The sequence below is a fragment of the Coenobita brevimanus genome, chromosome 68, assembly GCF_032717465.1.
Source record: "Coenobita brevimanus isolate Jiangsu-jjx chromosome 68, ASM3271746v2, whole genome shotgun sequence".
NCBI classification, from domain to species: Eukaryota; Metazoa; Arthropoda; class Malacostraca; order Decapoda; family Coenobitidae; genus Coenobita; species Coenobita brevimanus.
In genome coordinates this window covers 4234841-4257147 of record NC_137021.1, presented here as the reverse complement: position 1 = coordinate 4257147, position 22307 = coordinate 4234841, and the positions used below count along the sequence as shown (strand labels likewise).

At 41.7% G+C, this 22307-nt stretch overlaps 1 protein-coding gene across 1 annotated transcript; it reads left to right on the top strand.

The window, feature by feature from the left end:
* Nucleotides 1–4051: 4051 nt before the first annotated feature.
* LOC145405813 (organic cation transporter protein-like) lies at nt 4052–21013 on the top strand. Its single transcript, XM_080277052.1, has 11 exons — nt 4052–4199; nt 5823–5958; nt 6980–7163; nt 7570–7673; nt 14326–14480; nt 15076–15244; nt 17531–17678; nt 18547–18752; nt 19358–19533; nt 20207–20391; nt 20735–21013. Exons 1-11 carry the CDS (start codon nt 4052–4054, stop codon nt 21011–21013), a joined length of 1890 nt encoding a protein of 629 aa, XP_080133178.1.
* The last annotated feature ends 1294 nt before the right edge of the window (nt 21014–22307 follow it).

Here is a 22307-nt window from a genome sequence, read left to right as displayed (position 1 = left end):
ATGCAAACGCACATTTTTGGATATCATTACTGACTTAGGCTGACGACAATGATGATGATGACGATGATGATAATGGTGGTGGTGGTGGTGGTGGTGGTGGTGGTGGTGGTGGTGGTGGTGGTGGTGGTGGTGGTGGCGGCGGCGGCGGCGGCGGCGGCGGCGGCGGCGGCGGCGGCGGCGGCGGCGGCGGCGGCGGCGGCGGCGGCGACGACGATGATGATACATGGCGACGATGATGACGGTGATGGTGTTGAAGATAATGATAAAATACGATTTAATTTTCAAAAACAAACGACACATAAAACTTAAGCTTTCTCCCCGCTGCTTATCGCGTTACAGTGGCAGCTAGTCGGGTACGGTAATCTATCCAATATCTTTCCTCAGAGGTGTTTGATAACTGATGATAACTGACTCACATAAACGAGGGGTATTTTTCACCTTGGCGCACTCCGTGTTAATTACACGGCCACTAAATTTTTGGCAGTAGTATCTGCAGCTTCTGCCAGTAACTTATTGTGTCTGCTACACTTTCTTATCTTCTTTTGTTAATGATGTAAGCTAGGCATGTAGACGTTAAAAAGATATGAACAGCTTACTGGTCTGTAGCCTTTATAGTTAATACGGGCTACAACCTACGTACGGTAACACACACACTCACCTGCGCGCGGTTAAAACACAGTAGCCTATATAGGAAAATAACGAACCATATTACCTTATACGATTAAAACGTACCATGCATTAGTCTAAAATGCATCATACATACAAAAATAATGAACAATATATACCGGTATAGTAAAAACGTATGATATACATACTGACAACGCTCAGGATATATATGTCTAAAACGAACCATGTATAATGTCAAAATACACAGTAAAGTATATGTGATTTAAACGCAACAAATAAACAGTCAAAAGAGATCATATACACTAAACCCTTTTTACTCTAACTTGGTCTAAATTTCCCAACTATCCATCCCGAACACTGAAGTGTAAGAATAGATTGACACTAGATTATCATGCCGGTCACAAAGAAGTGCTGTGGAAAGTATGCAGGGCGGTAGTATAGTCTTCCGCCACAGAGCTACGTGAAACAAGCAATAAAAGGGCGAAAATCTGGGTCAAGTTAGGATAAAAAGAGAACTATAAACACCAACCCATATGACCCACTGTAGTAACCTGAGACGGGCCGTATTACCTGGGTTTAGTATTGATAATATACAGTATACATACAGTCTTGGGATTGTTGCGTTAAAACCTAACGGTGATAAAAGAACCTATTAGTGAAGAACCCTTGCGATGAAGAAGGTTCTGCAAGTCACCTCGGGTACAACAACAACAACAACAACAACAAGTACTACTATTACTACTACGACTACTACTATTACCACTGCTGCTGCTGGAACAACAACAACAACTACTACTACTACTTCTATAACTATTGTGTTGCTATTGCTGCTATGCTGCTACCACCACCATCACCACCATTGCCAGTACTACTACAACTACTACTACTAAATGCTGCTGCTGCTGCTAGGGTAATTATATTAGAATGAGATTTTATATGCGCACGTCAGTAGAGTACACATAAACGAATATGCGTAGGAGTGTGTAAATGTGTGTGCATGGTGACTGAAGGAATGTATGGCCTATCATGGTATTAGGTATATTTTCTCGTTACTTTCTCCTGTTTCTGTGTCTATCTGTTACTGTTTCTGAATCCTGACCATCCCATTAATAACTGTGGGATGATGATGATGATGACGATGATGTTGACGTTACGTGACAAACTTTAACGATATCATAAAGCTTTGATGATAATAATAATGACTAATGAATGAATACGTACGAGTGGTTTAACAGATGCGTGTGATTGCTAGTGTTTATGATTATATCCACTACTGTATGTAGCTATGTAAATATGTGTATGTATGTATGTATGTATGTATGTGTGTGTGTGTATGAGTGCATATAGCCTACATGTGATGTAGGTCGTGAGTCTATGTGAAAAATAAAAAACTCTGTCAAGATAAATTAAGCGTATGTAGGCTGAAACATGGCTGGATGAGACAGAAGTGTGAGTGCATTTCCAAACAACTGTGTGTGTGTGTGTGTGTGTGTGTGTGTGTGTGTGTGTGTGTGTGTGTGTGTGTGTGTGTGTGTGTGTGTGTGTGTGTGTGTGTGTGTGTGTGTGTGTGTGTGTGTGTGTGTGTGTGTGTGTGTGTGTGTGTGTGTGTGTGTGTGTGTGTGTGTGTGTGTGTGTGTGTGTGTGTGTGTGTGTGTGTGTGTGTGTGTGTGTGTGTGTGTGTGTGTGTGTGTGTGTGTGTGTGTGTGTGTGTGTGTGTGTGTGTGTGTGTGTGTGTGTGTGTGTGTGTGTGTGTGTGTGTGTGTGTGTGTGTGTGTGTGTGTGTGTGTGTGTGTGTGTGTGTGTGTGTGTGTGTGTGTGTGTGTGTGTGTGTGTGTGTGTGTGTGTGTGTGTGTGTGTGTGTGTGTGTGTGTGTGTGTGTGTGTGTGTGTGTGTGTGTGTGTGTGTGTGTGTGTGTGTGTGTGTGTGTGTGTGTGTGTGTGTGTGTGTGTGTGTGTGTGTGTGTGTGTGTGTGTGTGTGTGTGTGTGTGTGTGTGTGTGTGTGTGTGTGTGTGTGTGTGTGTGTGTGTGATAAGTGAGTGGGCAACAGTATTCACACGTACGCACTTAGCCAATCACCACTAACCAGGCACTCCTCACACCTTACCACACTCCACACACTCAGGTACTTCCGCATCGCATTAACAATAACTCTAAAATAGTTTACAGGAGTGGGTATTGGAATATTTTTCAATCATCATTATCATCATAATCACCACCAAAATTATCATCATTATCCCCACACCGCTATCACCATCGGCACCACCACTATCACCATCATCATCATTACTCCACCTAACAGATAAAAGAGGCCACAACGCACAAAACTGGGGGTATGTTTCAGGTCTGACAAAATGATTCGCTTGGTGAGAGCACGAAGATAAAAAGATAATGTCGAACTTCCTTCACGGATAAAACTTTAAACTGACTGAGTCAGTGCTCAGTGTGGAAGCACGAAGGTGTCAACACCTGTCACAGTTCCAATCCCAGGCACGTGGACTGCTGGCCGAACTTCCCTCCTTCCACAGTGCACCAACCTCCCTTTACAGGACAGGGAGGGAAGTGAATGAGGCACAGGAGCCTGTGACTTAATACGATCACCTTTAATCCTCTCGTGGTAGGGATAACTCTATTTTTTCACAGCTACCGCAGGACGATTACATTCAACAAAGACTTAGCAATACAGAAGCTGCCTGTGTGTCTTTCATATTTTTATCCATTAAATCTATCAATTGAAATTACACCAGCTTATACTATTTTTACTCTAACTTGGCCTAAATTTGCCTTCTCTCTCTTCATGAGTGTTGATTCGTAACATAAGATAAGCGCTACAGTATGTTGCTAGCCAGGAAGAAGTGCTACGGAAAGGATATAGAGCCGTAGTATTGTATTTTTCTGCTACTGAGATACAGAGAATAAGCCGTAAAAGGAAAAAAAAAAACTGCCAAGTTAAGGTGCCAAGTTAAGGTGAAAAGAATATAGTTAACTCAAACTGCAGTGAATATTAGCATGGTCATCGTCAGACTCCATAACTACTTATTGGTATTATGTTCTTTGCAGGAGGTCAAAATAACAGGAACCTACAGTGCACGGAACTTTCAACTTGGCCAAAATGTCTGACCCGTGTAAGGAAGACGAAACACTGGAGACATCGGCAAGATCTTCACAAGACGCACAAAGAATAGGGATGACAACAAAAGATGAAGAAACAGAAGAGATAAGAAAACCGGAAGGGATGGGGGAAAGAACGACAGAAGTGGAAGACGGAAAACCAAGTATAAAGGAAGTGACAGCGAGAGAGGAAGAGAGAAAACCAGATAGAAAGAAATTAACAACGGTAGGAGAAAAAGTGGAAGACAGAAAGGAAGTGGAAAGCGTGGAAGAACTAAACCCAAGTGGAAGAAAGCTGGTGACAAAAGTGAACGACATGGTGCAGAAAAGAACCAAGTGGACTGACGGTGATGGAGGACAGGAGGAAGGGCGTCACCATCCTCTCACCACCTTCGAGGACCTCCTGGAGGTGGTGGGGGAAAATGGTCGATGGAATGTCCTCATGTTCCTAATGTGTGCTCTCGGTAGGTTGGCCTCTGCACTTCTATTGTCATTGCCATGTGTCTATCCTTCGATTATACCAGCACTTCTTCGTTACTGCTCTCCTTGCAATGTGAGTCTATCCTTCGATTATACATGCACTTCCTCGTTACTACTGTCCTTGCCATGTGAGTCTATCCTTTGATTATACCTGCACTTCGTTACTGTCCTTGCCATGTACCTGCACTTCTTCGTTACTCTTGTCCTTGCCATGTGTCTATCCGTCAGTTATGTCTGCACTTTGTTACTCTTGCCCATATCATGTGAGTCTATCCTTCGATAATATCTGCACTTCTTCGTTACTACTGTCCTTGCCATATGAGTCTATCCTTCGATTGTACCTGCACTCTTTACAATCGTCCATGTCATGTGATTCTCTCCGTCCATAATATTTTCAACTTCTGATGGTTTCTATTATGTCCTGGCACGTGCCCTCAGCAGGTGGTCCAACTATCTGTTTATCTGTCTATATGTCTATCTATTGATCTAACTATCTATCTATCTTGAAACATATATACTGTATGTATATATATATGCCAGCTATCTATCTATCTATCTACCATGACCTAACTATCTGCCTACCTATCTATCTCCATAGGTTATTTTCCATTTCAGTTGATTTCTATTTCCACTTCAGTTTATTTCCTTTATCGCACTCACATTATAATTTTGTCTGAAAACGATGATATATGTCTGACTATAACAATGAATATTAATGTGTGACTGAATGTGTGGCTCATTTTGCTGGTCATCTTGTTTGATACCGGTAATATGCCTAATTTTATTATGTCTTTCTTTGGCCATTGTATTTTACTATATCTTTTAGATGGGAATGAGAGTTGGCACGATGGTGATGGTGGTGGTGGTAATAATAATACGAATGATGATACTGATAATGATGCACAGCGATAAAAATTATTATCGACTCTGTGGCCTTGAAGTGTATTGATAAAGCAGCCCAAGCAAAATAACCGGATAAACAAGTGTTGCATCAAGAGTTAATATTATCGCAGACTGTTTCTCCCATCGTCAACTAATCGTTCACTCTTGTTTGACTGCAAAGTGTTTGGTTGCCGTATAAGTGAAGACAAATGCATAACCAAGCAACCTTACAACTTATGCTTGGACAGCATGAGTCATCATAGTAGCGTAACTTTTCCTTGGCGACTATTTTTGCATATTACTTCATACCAGTATTACTTTTCTGTCTGCTATCTATACGTTTTCTATATGGACCGAGATTTGGTAGATAGCATACAAGAATACATTAACGTGACAACTACAGAAAATGACTATACTTTTTTCACCTAAACTTGGCCCAGACTATAGTCCCATTACAGCTAATTTCGTATATTTCAGTGTCAGAATAAAATGAGTTTATGGCTCTACATTACTTTCATAATACTACTACTTTCTGAATAGCATCATATTCTAGTGCTAATCTATTGTTAACTTAGTAATGAAGATGGAGAGACGGTAGTTACAGCCCAACTTAGGGCAAAATGAAAAAAAAAAGTATGCTAGGAACGGGTAGAAGGGAGCCTCCTTAGCCGACGAGAATACGGGCTTAGTAAGGTTTCTAAATACGGGTTCTTTTCTGCCGGCAGTGGGGTTCGGCTCGCCGCTTCGGGAGATGTCCTACCAGTTCCTAGGAGCGACCCCCGACCACTGGTGCCTGGTGCCCCAGTTGGTGACCGCCAACTGGACACAACACCAGGTGTTATCCTTGGCAATCCCATACAGGTACACACACACACACACACACACACACACACACACACACACAAACACCACTGCTCTTTGTGCTCATTTTATATATGTGAACGATCATTATTCGATGAGTTATTAGCACAGTTATCTGCAGTATTGAGGAACCACCTGTAAGGGCTATTACACGTGCCTAATACACACATAAAAGTGAGACATGCCTACTGATGAAAAAATACTGTTCACCTTACCAAGTACTGTAGTGCTGCAGTATGACTCTGTATGCTTAACTTCAACGTTTCTATAAAAAAAAAAAAAAAAAACTTGCGATACTGTGCAAAAACTACCAGTCTTCTTTCCATCTTCACCCAGCTTTTGTCCTTTTGCTGCTTATTATACGTTGCTTAATAGAATGGCAAGGGTAAAGCTTAATATCCTTTTCACAGCACGTCCTCGTGACTAGCACCATACCGTATCCTAGTGTTAAGCTCTTCGTACAATTCAGCAGTCAAGATGGAGCAATGGCAATCATAGGGCACGCTTGAGTGAAAAGAGTATACAGGCCAGAGGACATGCTAGAAACCTCTTGTGTTTGCAAAGTCAGAACGCCTTACACTTGAGCTGGAACCACAAATTCAAGGATGGAAGACTTTCACAACGTTCATATAAATCCATGGGTTCCTCTTGAAATACTCATGAAAATCCACAAGTTTTATTATTAGCGCACTAGAAAGCTCTCTCTCTCTCTATGTAACAGCTATATTTATGGTGAAATGAATCTTCTTCCCGAGACCTTCCCAGAACTCTTAAGCACATCCTTGCGACTCGTATGACTAAGGCCGCGTCCCCCGCGCCAAATGCTTGCTGGTGCCGACGGGAGAACTGCGTCACTGTGGTACACTGAAGTTCTCGCCCGCACCCGGCAGCGTCAGCAAGCATTTAGCGTGGCGCCTCGCCGTAAGATTAACCAGTGGTAGCCAAGATGATTTAAGAATCCGCCATAGCCAACAGGTGCAGCTGTCCTACAGGTACTAACATAAACCTGCACCGTCCACAGTAATGCTACAGGTGACTACGAGAGCTGCAGGATGTACGACTACGACTACGACCAGGTGGCTGCGATGGGCTACGAGGCCGCCATGGCAAACAGGTCGTCACTTACTACATTTTCGGACAGTCCCATAGAGTGTGAGGCGAGGGACTTCAACCGGACGCAGTACCAGTCCACCGTTGTTACTGAGGTGTGTGTGTGTGTGTGTGTGTGTGTGTGTGTGTGTGTGTGTGTGTGTGTGTGTGTGTGTGTGTGTGTGTGTGTGTGTGTGTGTGTGTGTGTGTGTGTGTGTGTGTGTGTGTGTGTGTGTGTGTGTGTGTGTGTGTGTGTGTGTGTGTGTGTGTGTGTGTGTGTGTGTGTGTGTGTGTGTGTGTGTGTGTGCAAGAGAGAGAGAGAGAGAGAGAGAGGCTGTAAAATTAGTCCACCATTTTTAGTATCTCCCTACACTGCCCTCGTACAGATGACATGTGCGCTGACCCTAAGCATTCCACGTCACAAAATTTACCCTCAGATAATAAAAACTTTGCTGTCATCTCCCTAAACGATCCCTGTGTGGTCGATAGGCAATAATCCTCGCCCTTCCCCGTGCCTTACAGTGGGACCTGGTGTGCGATCGGCTGCCTCTGTACTCCACCACGCAGGGTGTGGCGATGGCGGGAGAGATGGTGGGGGCGGCAGTCTTCGGAAACATTATTGGCATGTGAGTATGAAACCTTCTTGGTACTTAAGGTCACTTCTCTCTCTCTCTCTCTTGTGTATATGTGTGTTATATGCCGTATTCCAACTGCCACTGGATAATTTGCTAAGCCATATTCTAGGTGGCACGGGAGACTTCGTAGCAACTCTTCTTTAGCAATGTACTCTGAAGGGATTAATGACATTGTACTCTACATGGTACTGGAAATTTCGTAACATCGTATTCTAGAAGACACTGGATATTACTTAGCAGCTCTTCCTTTACCGGGTTATTGTAAATAGTGTTCTGGTGCCGGACATCGTTTCCATGATGAGTTGTGTCTCACACTCTTTTTACATATTACATACAAAGTGTTTAAACATAATTAACGAGTGTGTAATAAGGTGTGATGATAATCAACCAAACACCATCTTACTATAAGTGTGGCATGGGAAGGATGAGCGATCAGGACTTGCAAAGCCCAGCATTTTCTATTATAAACAGCGAGGGTAAAGGGAAGGCGATAGAGAAATATGAATTGTTTATACGTTTAAAGTCTTGGGTAAATATTTACCTTGTTGGTATTCTTTAATGTAATCAATACTACATTACTGAGGTGTATAATGTGCATGGAAAAGTTGTGATGCTTCTATTCATGTATAAACCCCAGTTGTCAGTGGGGTTTGGCACCTCTGAATAAGTTGACCTCAGCGCCACTCCCACAGGGGACGCCGGCCAGCTAGGGCAGAACGCACTATCATTCAAACGAGAGGGACGTATTAACTCTGAGCTCTCTGTGTCACAGTTGTATATTTCTGTGGCCAATAAAGGGAAATAAATCTGCTCAGTTTTCAGTTCACCTGCACACGCTACCTACCTCTACAATTCCTTCAACAGGATCTACACCGATTCCCACCATCTCCAGTGTGGATGAAGACATTGGGTGGAGAATGTCAGCCTGAAGTGACTTCGACCAATCAGAACGATATATCTTAATAGCCTTGCTTGGAACAGTAGTCACGTCTAAGCTGATATATAAATTGGTGATCAGCTGTAGGGTTCCAATGAGCTGATATATTAGTGACCAGTTGAGGAATTCATACAAGCCGACACAATAGGTTACTGACACCACCTGTAAACTCTTCACAATGAGGTCTCAGCTAAGCTGAACCAATTTACCTGGCGATATCAGAGCTCTGATGAACTAAATATGACTTGATCGTGGTGATGGAGCTACTGATACTATCAACTTTGCAACAACAACTGCTCTATGAGGAACTACTCCACGTTTAATTTAGTCTTGCTGCATCGAAATAAATGTTCCAGCTTAAGAGACCAAGGACGTGAAGGAGTTAATAATGGTGGTGGTCTTCTGCCAGTTAGACATCACGCACCCCCAGCCTGAACAATATCATATATATATATATATATATATATATATATATATATATATATATATATATATATATATATATATATATGGATGAGTTGATGATCACGCCTTTTTTTTTTTTTTTTTTTTTGAACAAGTCAAAGGTCAAGGTTACAAGGCAAGGTTAACTTAGCCATTGTACTCTAAACTTTATGGAAGGATTCAGGTTAAAACAAAGATATAGATATTCGATTCCGAGAACAATCAGTCAAAAGTCAAGGTCACTGGCAAAGTCAGTTAAACTAATTTTGATTTGCTGTGACCTAGAGTTGGCAGAAGGGTTAAGGGTTAGGCAAGAATGAACCATTACCGTTTTGAGACTACAGTAAGCTGTCGAAAGGCAGGTCTCACGTCAGTCAAATATTCTGCATTTAGACCAGTTAATGTGCGCTTATTACCTTATATATATATATATATATATATATATATATATATATATATATATATTTATATATATATATATATATATATATATATATAAGGTAATAAGCGCACATAAGCGCACATTCTGCATTTAGACCAGTTAATGATTATTATTATATATATATATATATATATATATATATATATATATATATATATATATATATAAGGTAATAAGCGCACATAAGCGCACATTAACTGGTCTAAATGCAGAATATTTGACTGACGTGAGACCTGCCTTTCGACAGCTTACTGTAGTCTCAAAACGGTAATGGTTCATTCTTGCCTAACCCTTAACCCTTCTGCCAACTCTGGGTCAGAGCAAATCAAAATTAGTTTAACTGACTTTGCCAGTGACCTTGACTTTTGACTGATTGTTCTCGGAATCGAATATCTGTATCTTTGTTTTAACCTGAATCCTTCCATAAAGTTTAGAGTACAATGGCTAAGTTAACCTTGCCTTGTAACCTTGACCTTTGACTTGTTCAAAAAAAAAAAAAAAAAAAAAAAAAAAAAAAAGCCGTGATCATCAAGTCATCCACCGTCTGATTCATATAAGATCAAAACTGCTATAGTTATTAACTATTTACTACATCACAAGATTTAATGATGATAAGTTTGGCAAATGTGAAATACACGATAATAAGCATGGCAACAATGGAACACACGATAAGCTTAGCAAAACTGAAATGAGGTAACTGAGCCTTGCATCACTGTAATAAACGATTACAGGTGTGATAATACTGTAATAAATGATACAGGAACCTGGCACGATTGGAGTAAATGATAATGAGCCTGATAATATTGCAGTAGTTAACCATATTATGCTTGACAATACTGGCTTACTGGTACTGGATTGGCTGAGCAACACTGAATTAAATGAAAAACTTTAAATACCGAGACTGAACACTGGCATACCCTCTGGAAAAAAGAACAGGTTTGGCAACACTAAATAAATACCGGTACATATCAAGCTTAGACTACAACAGAATAAATGATAACGAACTTCACAAAACTGAATACACAACTGAATAAAAGAGATTTAGCACCACAGGATTAAACACGAATAACCGAAACAAATGATGACATTTGGTACACCGGAATAAATGATAAACAGCTTGAGAAACTTGAATACACGCTTGTATATATCAATAAACGATGATAAACTTGGCCAACTACATTAAACTATATTGTCTTGGCATCACAGGGATTAATGACAGAAGGCTTGAGCAAACGATAACAGGCTTGGAATAAATAACGATAAACATGACACCCTCGAATAAGCATCGAGTACTTGGAGTAAAGGCTTATAAACACGGCACACTAAAAAAATAAATAAACGTCACATTAAAAAAAATATACTGTAAACATGGCACGCAAGCATATACAGGACACTGAAATAAACTAGAAAGGACTCAGAGAGCGCATACTTCCGCCAATGCCACCCCAGGATCCGAATCCGGTGTCGTATGCACGGATTGACATGATGAAAGTTACAATTTTTTGCTTAGTGCGCATGCGCCGAGTGGTCGTATAGCTTCTATTTTGAAAGTATCCGCATATTATCTCAAATTTTGTGCCATTTATCAACAACACTGTATAAAATACGTATGCCAAAAAGATCGTTAGATGTCTTATCGACCTGTAGGTAACTATAGGCCGATATATGGATATATATATAAAGATATATATGTATGTTACAGGCAGATTGTGAAATGTCATTTCGTGAATTAATATTAGTTTAGTTTAGGTTTATTTAGGTTAGGTAGATCTAGGATAAGGTTAGGTTAAGGTTGTTAGGTTTGGTTAGGTTAGGTTAATTTAGGCTTAATAGAGAAGGGAACGGAAACTTCCAGCATAAAGTCATTCCGTGCATATGGCACCGGTTCCGGATCCGCCCCCAAATTTAATCAATTCTTTCTTGGCTTATGGCCCACCCTTCCAAAAAATTTCATTGAAATTCTTTGAGCACTTTTGGAGACAGTGTAAAAAAACAAACGTAAGTGCGAACATAACCTCCAACTTCGTTGACGAAGGTAATGATAATAAACAAGGCACACTTGAAAATGAGACTATAAAAATATCCCTGAGTAAATGATAAACAGGATTATCAAAAGTACAATAAATGATAATCCTGGCAGTACTTGTATACATAAAAACTGGCACGCTTAAATAAACAATAACACTCTACAGTAGTTCAAGACAGTAGATTGGCACCACTGCATTAGTCCTTTCAATCTCATTACTTTTTTTTTCTTTTTAGCTCTGCTGTTATATCCAGTTATTTAGTTTACACAGAGTCAGATTTCCAACTGGATTATTTAGTTCTCAATAACCCTATCACAACTGGAGGTCTGACCTAAACTGAATGTAATCGTCCAGTCTGGCAGTAGTAAAATTAAATGAAGCATCGGACTGCAAGGGTCAAATTACGATATTCTTCTGGCTGATATTGCCAGATTCGTATATTACCTTCAAAGGTACTAATATTCCCATCTCCAAAAGTATTGAAATTATTGGCGTCTCACTTAACAATGCCCTCAGCTGGACCTCTCATGTCAGATCACTTGCTAAAACCGCCCCAAAGAAACTTGGATTATTGTACAGAGTCCGTAACTTCTTCACTGACGAGCAGCTACTTATAATTTATAATAGTCATGTGCGCTCTCAGCTCGAATATTGCTCACTCTTGTGGAGTGGATGTGGAAAGGTTAAATTAACTTGACAAAATTCAGAACAAAGCTGCTGGAATTATTAATAACCCTGATATTATAAACAAATTACCTCCCCTACAAGTAAGAAGGAATGTTGCCTCCCTTGCATTTTTTTTTTTTTTTAATGGAAAATGCTCAGACGAAGTTACGTCCATTGTGCCACCTCTCCAAGCCTTGCCTCGTGTTACACACGGGCATCTGGTAGCTCTCATGACTGGAACGTCACTGGGCTATATTGCAGAACTTATGCCTATCAGAATTCTATCATTCCCCGAACTGCATCTCTCTGGAACTCGCTTCCCCAGAGTTGTTTCCCTCCAAACTTCAACCTATAGCTGTTCTAGTCCTGTTACCGATATTTTATGGAGGACACCAGTAATCTTGTGTATGGATTACTTTTTTATTCATTTGTTCCTGTTAAAAAAAAAAAAAAAAATGGAGTAAACACTGACGCTTTCGACAATACCACAAGGTCAGAAAATATCTGCTGTAATTAATACCCTCACTAGGTGGCATAGTTTAACCTTGTTACCTGTAAATTATTTAACTCAACTTGAAAGGTCTTTCGTACTGAAGGAGTTAACGGTGGCTATAATTAACCCCTCTGTTTCGATAAAGTCACTTCGCAAGCATAATCGTCTGGCAGGCAAACCAGGAAATCAAAACACAGTAAGAAATTTTGTACGGCAATAATTAACATCATCGGCGAGGCATTAGGCAACTATTCGGGCGTAATATTAAGTGGCTATGAATAAAAATTAAAAGGCAGTCAATCACGTACGGTACCCTAAGGGCATATGAATGAAATTAGGGGAACATGTTTTGCCTGGGAACGAGTGAACGTAGGCTTCTCGCTATTTACGGCATAAATAACTGCTTCCAGACGACTATGCTTACCATATGGTGTGCAGAGAATACCCAAGACGTCCTGGGAGACACTCAGTTCAGTCTCCAATGTTCCGAATCACAATACACATCGAAATGATACACGGTTTGTAACTCCAGCCACCCCATCGCCTGTGTGGCGGCCATCTTGCCACTATTGCCATATCTGTGTGAAGCCCCTGCCAATTCTCTATAGCTTAAACTACATCTAATATGAGTAAATACAAGTAAGCGGAGAAGTACATATGTAAGAAATAATCTAAAGTGCAAGAACACGCAGTAAGAAGGTAGTAAAGGAAAAGAAATGTTGGAAAAATACGAAAATAATCTCTCCTGTTACTGCCCACACTGACATGAAGCTACTTGGTAAACAAAATAGTACATGGTCGATTATCGCTGTCCAAGCATGAACAACAAGTAGATTAATAAATAAGCATTCTTAATATAATAATATTAAGAGACCATGGGCCCAAAATTAATAATGCAGATGAGCAAAGCTGCAAAATAAGAGCCAACAATTATGACTACGTGAGTGTCTGGTATCGTTTCTCTGGCTCTCGAACAAAAAACGAAAACAAAAAAAGACAATATGCCTAGACTGCAAATACATTCTTCATTTTACAAATCCAAATTTCATCTTTTTAAAACTTTGCTTCAGATCAATTAAAGCTTGTGTCGTTATCCAGATTACCGTACTCATATGCGTAAACATTAACGCAATGTTTAATACGGATAATTCTTAACGCAATTGCACGAAATTTAGTTTAGCAGATACCCTTCCTCCTAAATTACTGCCAAACATGCAATTTTCACCAACTGCAAGCAATTTCCATTAATTTCAGAACGAAGATGGTGACGTATAGGAACTTATTCCTTTCAAGAGGCCGAATAGCAAATCGTGTCAATATTAGAGCAAAAATGAAAATGGTTACAAGAAATGTTTGCAAGCATTAAATAATCTTTCTCAACGAGGTGGTGCGTGTCTTCATTTGTTCCAAATTCAACAATTCACGACTGAGATAACACTCAAGCTCCTACTCCCCCTCGACCGAAAAAAAGTTTGATGTTGCCGGAAATCAGATCAGCCTTAGTTATGAGATAGGAATGAGTCTCCTTACTATCTTCAGTCTGACTATACATTCCATCAACTTTCCTGGAAGGTGTTAGGTTTCTTCGCGACGTTACAACAAACGCATTAAACAAAGATTCCACGGACGAACAGATGGGGGCGCCGTCCTGTGATCCTGCTCACCTCCATCTTCGCCATCGTCTTCAACTTCCTGCTGGTGGCGTCCTCCAGCGCGGAAATGTACATCTCTCTAAAGTTCGTTACGACCTTCCTCAATGCAGGACAGTACCTGCCGCTCTTTATATTTGGTAAGTCGACTCTGGGACTGTCTTCTTAATTCTGCCTTCTGCATTATGATCTCCGTTCTTAAAACGTCTGGAAATGTACAGTAACCTTATATCTTCAGAGTTCACTACTGATATTATTATGCATTCGTCTCCCCCAAGTTTACACGCCAATTTATCGTGACAGCTCTTAACGTCCCTTGTCTCCTTCCTTTTTGCTGCATCCTTTCCTTATGATCACCTTCTGTACTACCATTTTTATCCACAGTACTGCCTATATAGTTGACACCCATATTTTATCCAATTTCTGTCATTCAGCATCAGCCTACAGTTTGTCTCTGTGCCTCTGCTAGACATGATTATATTGCTCTTCTCTGCATACACCTGTACCCTAATTCTTTTATCTTTATACCATTTACCGTAACTCTCCCTGCTTTTACCTTTGTGAAATTACTCTCCTTGCCTCGACCTACTCGTACAATTACTCTCCCTGGCTTCACTCGTACCTTAACTCTTCCTGTCTGTACGGAACTTTATCCTGCCACCATCCCACTTCAACACCTGTACCTCATCTCTCCCTGTTCTACTGTACCTTTTCACCGTTCCTGCCCTCTGTCAGCCATGGAAATCTGCGCAGTGAGGTACAGAGCCGCGGCGGGTGCCCTCTTCACCATCCCATGGTCCCTAGGCTACATGGCGGTCCCCGTGATAGCCTACTTCATCAGGGAGTGGCGTTGGCTTCAGTTTGCCTACGCCATCCCAACCCTCTATGGACTTATCTACATCGTGTGAGTAGGCAAGGGCAAAACTGAAGTCAAATAATCGTCCTTTCGCCTCTCCTACCTTTATTTCATCGCTGGAATTGTAGACGTATATTGTGACGTAGTGGACTGAGATGCATATTGTTATCATTCATCTGTGGGCGATATCATGCATCTTTGTCCTCTGCGTCTCATTCAAACATCTATGACCATTATTCTCGTCGGGTAAGAAGCCTCCCTAGCATGGGCTTCCGGAAGGGGGGGCATGGCGGAGCAGTTGCCTCCCCCTGGAATTCCAAAGTGCTTCTTTTCTTGTTCAAGGATAATTGAGTGATTTGAGCCGATTCATGCATTGTCACTTTATGCATCTGATGCAAGTCATGTAACTCATGTAAATATATGCCTATGCCTATTTGGAGTGTGTGTATTTTGATATATCCGCACATATATGTACAATTTTTTTTATTTTGCCCCCCCACCCTTACAAAAAAATCCTGCGGACGCCCTTGCTCCCTAGCACCTCTTCGTTAACGATTTACTTTCCAAGATATCCATTAATATTGCCTTATTTTCTTTTTAATATGGATACAGTAAGGGAGCAGAACCAGAAATAAATCGGTAAGGAAGAGGTGTTAGTAAGCTTCCTAACCGCATCAGAATACCGACCCATGACTCCGGCAACGACAAAGAGGGATAGACTTTTGCATATGCCTGTGCCTTAGTTTGTGCTCTAGTTAGCATTGTAAGCCTTCTAGCACCTCTTCCTTAGCTCTTTATTTCGCCTATTGTCATCATATCATTCTCCTGCAGCTTGCGAGAAAAGTATATGAACTGGCCAGGAAAGTAGACGAGTCTGTGAGAAAAGTAAATAAGCCTGAGAAAAAAGTAGATGAGCCTGCGAGACTAGACTAGGCAATTAGAAAAGGAGATTAAGGGATTTAATCCCCGAGCTAGGCAACTAAGGCCATATAGCCCCGCTAGGTTACAGGAGCGCGCTACCACTCCCGGTACGGCAGCCCCAGGCGAGGCTCGAACTCACGATCCCCCAATCACGAGTTCGATGCTCTACCTCTGAGCCACCGTGCCCCATCAGAGAAGGAGATAAGTGTAAGAAAACGCCTGTATTTTGGTTGGATACGTGCTCTCCCTAGCACCTTCTCCTTGGCGGTTTATTTTTCGATAATAATGTTAATAGTCCCTTGAAAATGTCTATAAAATCTTGACTATAGCTCGGTGTGTGTGTGTGTGTGTGTGTGTGTGTGTGTGTGTGTGTGTGTGTGTGTGTGTGTGTGTGTGTGTGTGTGTGTGTGTGTGTGTGTGTGTGTGTGAGAGAGAGAGAGAGAGTCATAATTACCAAATGAGATTTCAATTCAAGGTTTCTACGACCCACTCACAGCTTATAATAATTCTCCATTACCTTAGATTACCTGAAATAAAGTACTAGAGTTATCCTCTCATGACAGGGTTAAGAATGAACATTCTCAGCCTCCCATGACTCACGCTTAGCTGAATAAAACCGTCTGGTGTTATATGGAATATAATGAATTAGATGAAACGGCCATACGAAGAAAAACACATACAGTTCTCGAGTTGTCATATCAGAGGCAGTATTAATAATCTTGTCCCATTTCTACGAAAAGCAAATCTCTTTAGCATTTACTCTCTTTTGTCGTATATTCAAATTTAGTATTCTCATTAGTTTCATTTTTAAGTGGTTGGTTGCTGTATGAGTAAGACTATTAGTGTCAACAAGCAAGGACACTTAAAAATTTAGACTGAAAAAAAATGTATGAATATGGTGCACTTATACACTAGGTGGCGGTCAGACGCCATCGAGCCTCGTCACCCCGACACCAACTTCAAATTATTCCGATGATTAGAGTCGAAATCGGGCCGAAACTGTTCTCTCATGATGAACTATCCTCGTGGACTTTCTCATCAGGTTGCTGTCGTAATCTCCAGGGTCCATACAACTGGATCCTATCTCGACTATACAACTACAACTTGGCCTAAACTTGCCGTCTGTTCATCTTGAATGCTGGGTTGTAGCAATTAACTGACACGCAAATATGGTGCTAGTCATGATGTACTGATATGGAGAGGATGTCAGGCCGAAGCACTGTCTTTTTCTGCCCCTGACCTACGTGAACTAAGCGGAAAAAGAACGAAAACCTGGGCCAAGTTACAGTAAAAACGACACAGTATTCTGTTCCAGTTGACACCATACAGTTTCATTCATCTGACAGGAACCTGGCTTAATATGAGGGTATACTTCCTTCCACGTTGAATTACTGATCCTCATTTTGTCACCAGGTGGCTGCCGGAGTCTCCACGCTGGCTGATCACGCAGGCCAGGTTCAAGGAGGCCCGCAAGGTGCTGACGTGGGCGGCCAGAGTCAACAAGAAGACCCTCCCACATGATAGCGTCGTCCTGGCAGCCATGGCAAGCATTCACAAGCAGGTTAGCTGGGATTAAAGACCAGATTAACTCTATTATTATTCCTCCTTATAACACCTAAACCTGAATCCACCATTCTTTCTACGGGCAACATGAACAGCCTCCCACTAGATAACGTCGTCCTGGCACCATGGCGGATATACACAAGCAGGTTAGCTGGGATTAAATACCATGTTAACTTGTAACACTTGTTACACCAGAATTTGTCTCCTGCAACAACTAAAATGCCTCCTATCATTATACAGCACTGTTCTCACAGCCACAGCACACTTTCGCAAGCAGGTCAGGTGGGGTTCACGACCATACTAAATTTCAATTGTTTCCCTTGTATTACGAGAACCTGTTCCCATTAATCTTTATGAAAGCAATATTTTCATGTAAGATGTATTCTGCATATTTTGCATAATTTCAAATGTCTGTACACAGCTGAGAGAAGCCGCAGCCCCTTACAAAGGCCACGTTAGGGTATAAGACTGTTGTTGCAGCAGTGTTGTAAAGGAACACTAATGACAGTAAATCCTTGTTGCTCACCGAAGGAACACTGTCCCGCCGTGGCGACGAAATTTGTGCATTCTTGCGATAAATGGTGCAGCACTAATTCGGTATACCCGTACAAGGGAGATCTGCTGTTCTGGATCAGAAGAAAAGTGTTGTGAAAAATTTTTAACGTAATAACAAAGTGAAATACCATACCCTCACGTATACGGTAATATGTATGTAATGATATGCTTATAAGCAGGCATGTTGAATTATCTGCCTGGATCACTTGTGTACTTCATGTATTAAAATTACGTCAGACTGGAGTTCAATTTTCCCTAATGTTATGACTAATTTATGTGTTCTTCACGATCTGCATCACCTTCCCCCCCAGTCAACCCTTGAGGAGGCTCCCGCGGGGAGGGCGGGTACGGGACCGTGGTGGGTGGAGGCGTGGGCTGGGGTGGTGGGCTCGCTTAAGCACCTTGTCATCCTGCTGATTACACCGCAGTTCAGAGTTCGCACGCTCATCGTTTTCTTCTGCTGGTTCTCTTCATTTATTGTTTATTATGGCGTCGCCTTCAATGCCATAAACCTGGGGTAAGTGTCAATATTAGATAAGATACAGACTTTTCTTGGTTACTTCGGATGTTACGCAACATCGCTTCTTCAGCAATTTACTTTCCACATTTCTACTACTATTACTACTACTCTACCACCACTACTACTGTTACTGCTATTACTACTACCACAACAATAACAAAAACAATAAGATAAGAGCACGCAAAGAGCTCATAGTTACGCCAACGCCCATACCAACAATTCAGATCACCCTCAGAATTTAATAAACTCTTCCTTGGCCCATGACCCACATATCCACAAACATTATTGAAATCCATCAATAACTTCTGAGATATGTGGACAAACAAACAAACAGTCCTGAACCGGGTATCAAACTCAGATCACTGTCAACATTTAACCATCTCTTTCTTGGCCGATGGCCCACACACGCGTATCCATAAAATTGCATTGAAATCAATCTATAACATCTGGAGATTTTTGTAGACAAACAAACGTGACTACATAACTTCCTTCAACTTAGCTGGCAGAGGAAAAAAAACATCATCATCATCAACAACAACAACAACTACTATTACTACTACCACTACTGTTACTATTTTACCTACTACCCACCCCACCTGCAGGACGAACCCATACTTATACGTGTTCCTTGGGGGGCTACTGGAGATCCCGTCATACCTCCTCCTCCTCTGGCCTGTCATGGTGTTCATTGGGCGTAAGAAATCGATGATGATGCTGTTCCTTGTCGTGGGCATATGCATCTTCTCTGTCATGACACTCCAGCTGCTAAATTCTGAAGGTGGGTGTGCCATGGGAATGTCGACCTGGGAAAGTCACAGATGGGTTTACTACAGTGCTCACATCAAACAAGGTTCAGATTTTGCATCAATAAGGGTTTACTACCAATTATTACAGAATATTCTCTTCTTAGTGTTGCTGGAGAGAGACGCCTTCATGTGGTGGTAGATATAACTGAGTGTCTCAAATCGTTATACAACCGTCTTTAATCTATTTTCCTATCCTCCAGAGCAGCATGGTCAACTACGAGAGAAGGGATACATAACCCTGCAGCCAACAGGGTTCACGTTTCTGATGAACATGGGGTTGCAACTACTACTACTATTACTGCCACTACAACTACTGCTACTACCACCACCAGTAGTATTGCTGTCCTTATATCATTTCCATACAGTTGCTGTGTGTTTATGTTCTGACTTATTGCTGCAGGTGTTGGAGAGGGACGCCTTTTTGTGGTGGCACCGGTATGACTGAGAGGCAGAGCTGTCCAGTTACACAAACGTCACTCAACTCCATCCCTATCCCCTGAAAGGAGGATGGTGGGCTACAGGAGAGGGGTAACTTCAGCGTACGGTCCACTACGTACTGTACTGTACAGTCTGGGGTTACTACTACTACTACTACCATTACTACTACTACTACTATACTTACACTTCCTCTACAATGGCGCCCAGGGTCAGAGGGTGCGATGGTGGGTCTGTCGCAGGCGGGGAAGATGGCGGTAACGGCGGTAGCCCAGCTCATCTGCGCCTACACTGCCGAGCTTTACCCCACCAGACTACGCGCCCTCGCCGTAGCGGAAGCCGCGATCTTCGGGATGTTTGGATCCTTGTGTGCACCCTACGTCAATGATTTAATGGTAAGTTTTTTTTTTTTTTTTTTTTTTTTGTAAAGCTAAATTCTCTCTCTCTCTCTCTCTCCTCACCATTAGTCAATGATTTAATGGTAATGTCATTTTCGTAGATTTAAATTCCATCAGTGATTTAATGGTAACGTGCAGGGTGGCCCCTTATGTAACGCTTTTTACTCTGGCAGCCGTTTCCTCGTGTGCTGTTGAGACTGTTAAGGCAACGTTATCGATGTACCATTTATTCATTTCTAACGCCCATTGCCACATCTAGGCCCACATCAGCATAATGAGCCGTCCTCACAACACATAAATCAATTCCCTACTGTGTACTTATCCTTGTGTTTCTCCTTAGGGGTTGGCGGCGGTGTGGTCTCCCTCGGCCCTATTTGGCACCTTGGCAGTCGTGTCGGGCCTCCTAGCCATCTTCCTGCCAGAGACAAGACACGCTGACCTCCCAGAGACGTCACATATCACCAGCAGAAGGGTGGCGGGGGGCAGGGAGGAAGAAGGAGGAGGGGGAGGCCAGGAAGATCAGGAGAGAGAAGTACGAGAAAGTGCGAGAAGAGAGGCATCAGCAGTGGAAAATATAAATAATGGAACTGATAATCCTGCTTTTGTGTCAGATCCCTAGGAAAGACAAAGGACGAGGCCAAGAGGAAGTGCAAAATACAGATAGCAGGTATGGTGTACCAGTGAAAGGTGTTATAAATTGAACTGCTTTTGTGTCAGATCTCTGGGAAAGATTTACGTTCCACACATCATCACCAGCAGAGCGACGGGGGGAGAGGTGGAAGGAGGAGGAAGGCCAACGGAAGAAATACAAGAATGTTGAAAACGGGACGTATTACTAGTGAGAGATATCAGAAATGGAACTGATGTATCCTACTTTTAAGTCAGATCTCTAGGAAAGATTTGTATCCCACACACCAGCAATAGCAGAGACAAGCAGCAGCGAGGAAGAAAGAGACCAAGACAGTGGAGATAGAGTACCAGTGAGGGGTGTCTGAGATAGAACTAATAATCTTTCATTTGTGTCAGAGCTCTAGCAAAGACACTGATATTCCAGCAAGAGATAGGGAAGAAGAGGGAAGCCGAAAATGCCGATGGAGTATTGCGAGAGATACCAGTAACGGAAATGATAATCTGATAATACTGTTTATATGTCAACTCTCTAAGAAAGACTGACGAAGACTGATGTTCTATAATGAGGAGGAGGAGGAGGAGGCCGAGATGTTGTGCAAAATACAGACAGCTGAGGTAGAGTGTCAGCCAGAGGTGTCAGAAATGAAATAGATGATTCTGCTTGCGTGTCAGATCTCTAAAAAAGACAAAGGACAATTATGGCTGTAATAAAATAGATGTTACAGAGTTAAAGTAATAGTGAACGAGGTGACATTGACTTTCGTACCCCTTCCATCATCGTTCTCGTCATCATCATCAATCATCACCATCATCATCAGTCATCATCATCAATCATAATGATCATCAATCATCATCATCATCATCATGGAAGTGTAGTGTTAATTTTGGGCTACCCTGTGTAGCAAAACATCATTGGACTGAAGAGGTTACAGAGTTTGCATAAGTAACAAGGACGTGAATACTGAGGTGTAACGCGTGGAATAAAGCGCCAGGGAAGAGGTGTTACGAAATATCCAAGCCAATTAAATTACGGCTATTTGAGTGTTATCTTAATCAATTGTTCCTTGACCCATGACCCACTCTTCCACAAAATTTTATTGAAATTCATTGAGAACTTTTGGGATATTATACATAGGACCCGGATCTGGATCCCCCTAAAAATTTAACAAATTCTTTCTAGGACCATGGACCACCCTTCCATCAAATTTTATTGAAATTCATTGAGAACTTTTGGAGATATCGTCTGGACAAACAGACAGACAGACAAACAGGTGAATACATAA

Excerpts from the sequence above, each read along its gene's own strand:
- LOC145405813 (XM_080277052.1), top strand. The coding sequence starts at position 4,052 with ATGGTGCAGAAAAGAACCAAGTGGACTGACGGTGATGGAGGACAGGAG. Across the intron at positions 17,679-18,546 it reads TGGCAAGCATTCACAAGCAG|TCAACCCTTGAGGAGGCTCC; the intron begins GTTAGCTGGGAT and ends CTTCCCCCCCAG. Across the intron at positions 18,753-19,357 it reads TTCAATGCCATAAACCTGGG|GACGAACCCATACTTATACG; the intron begins GTAAGTGTCAAT and ends CCCCACCTGCAG.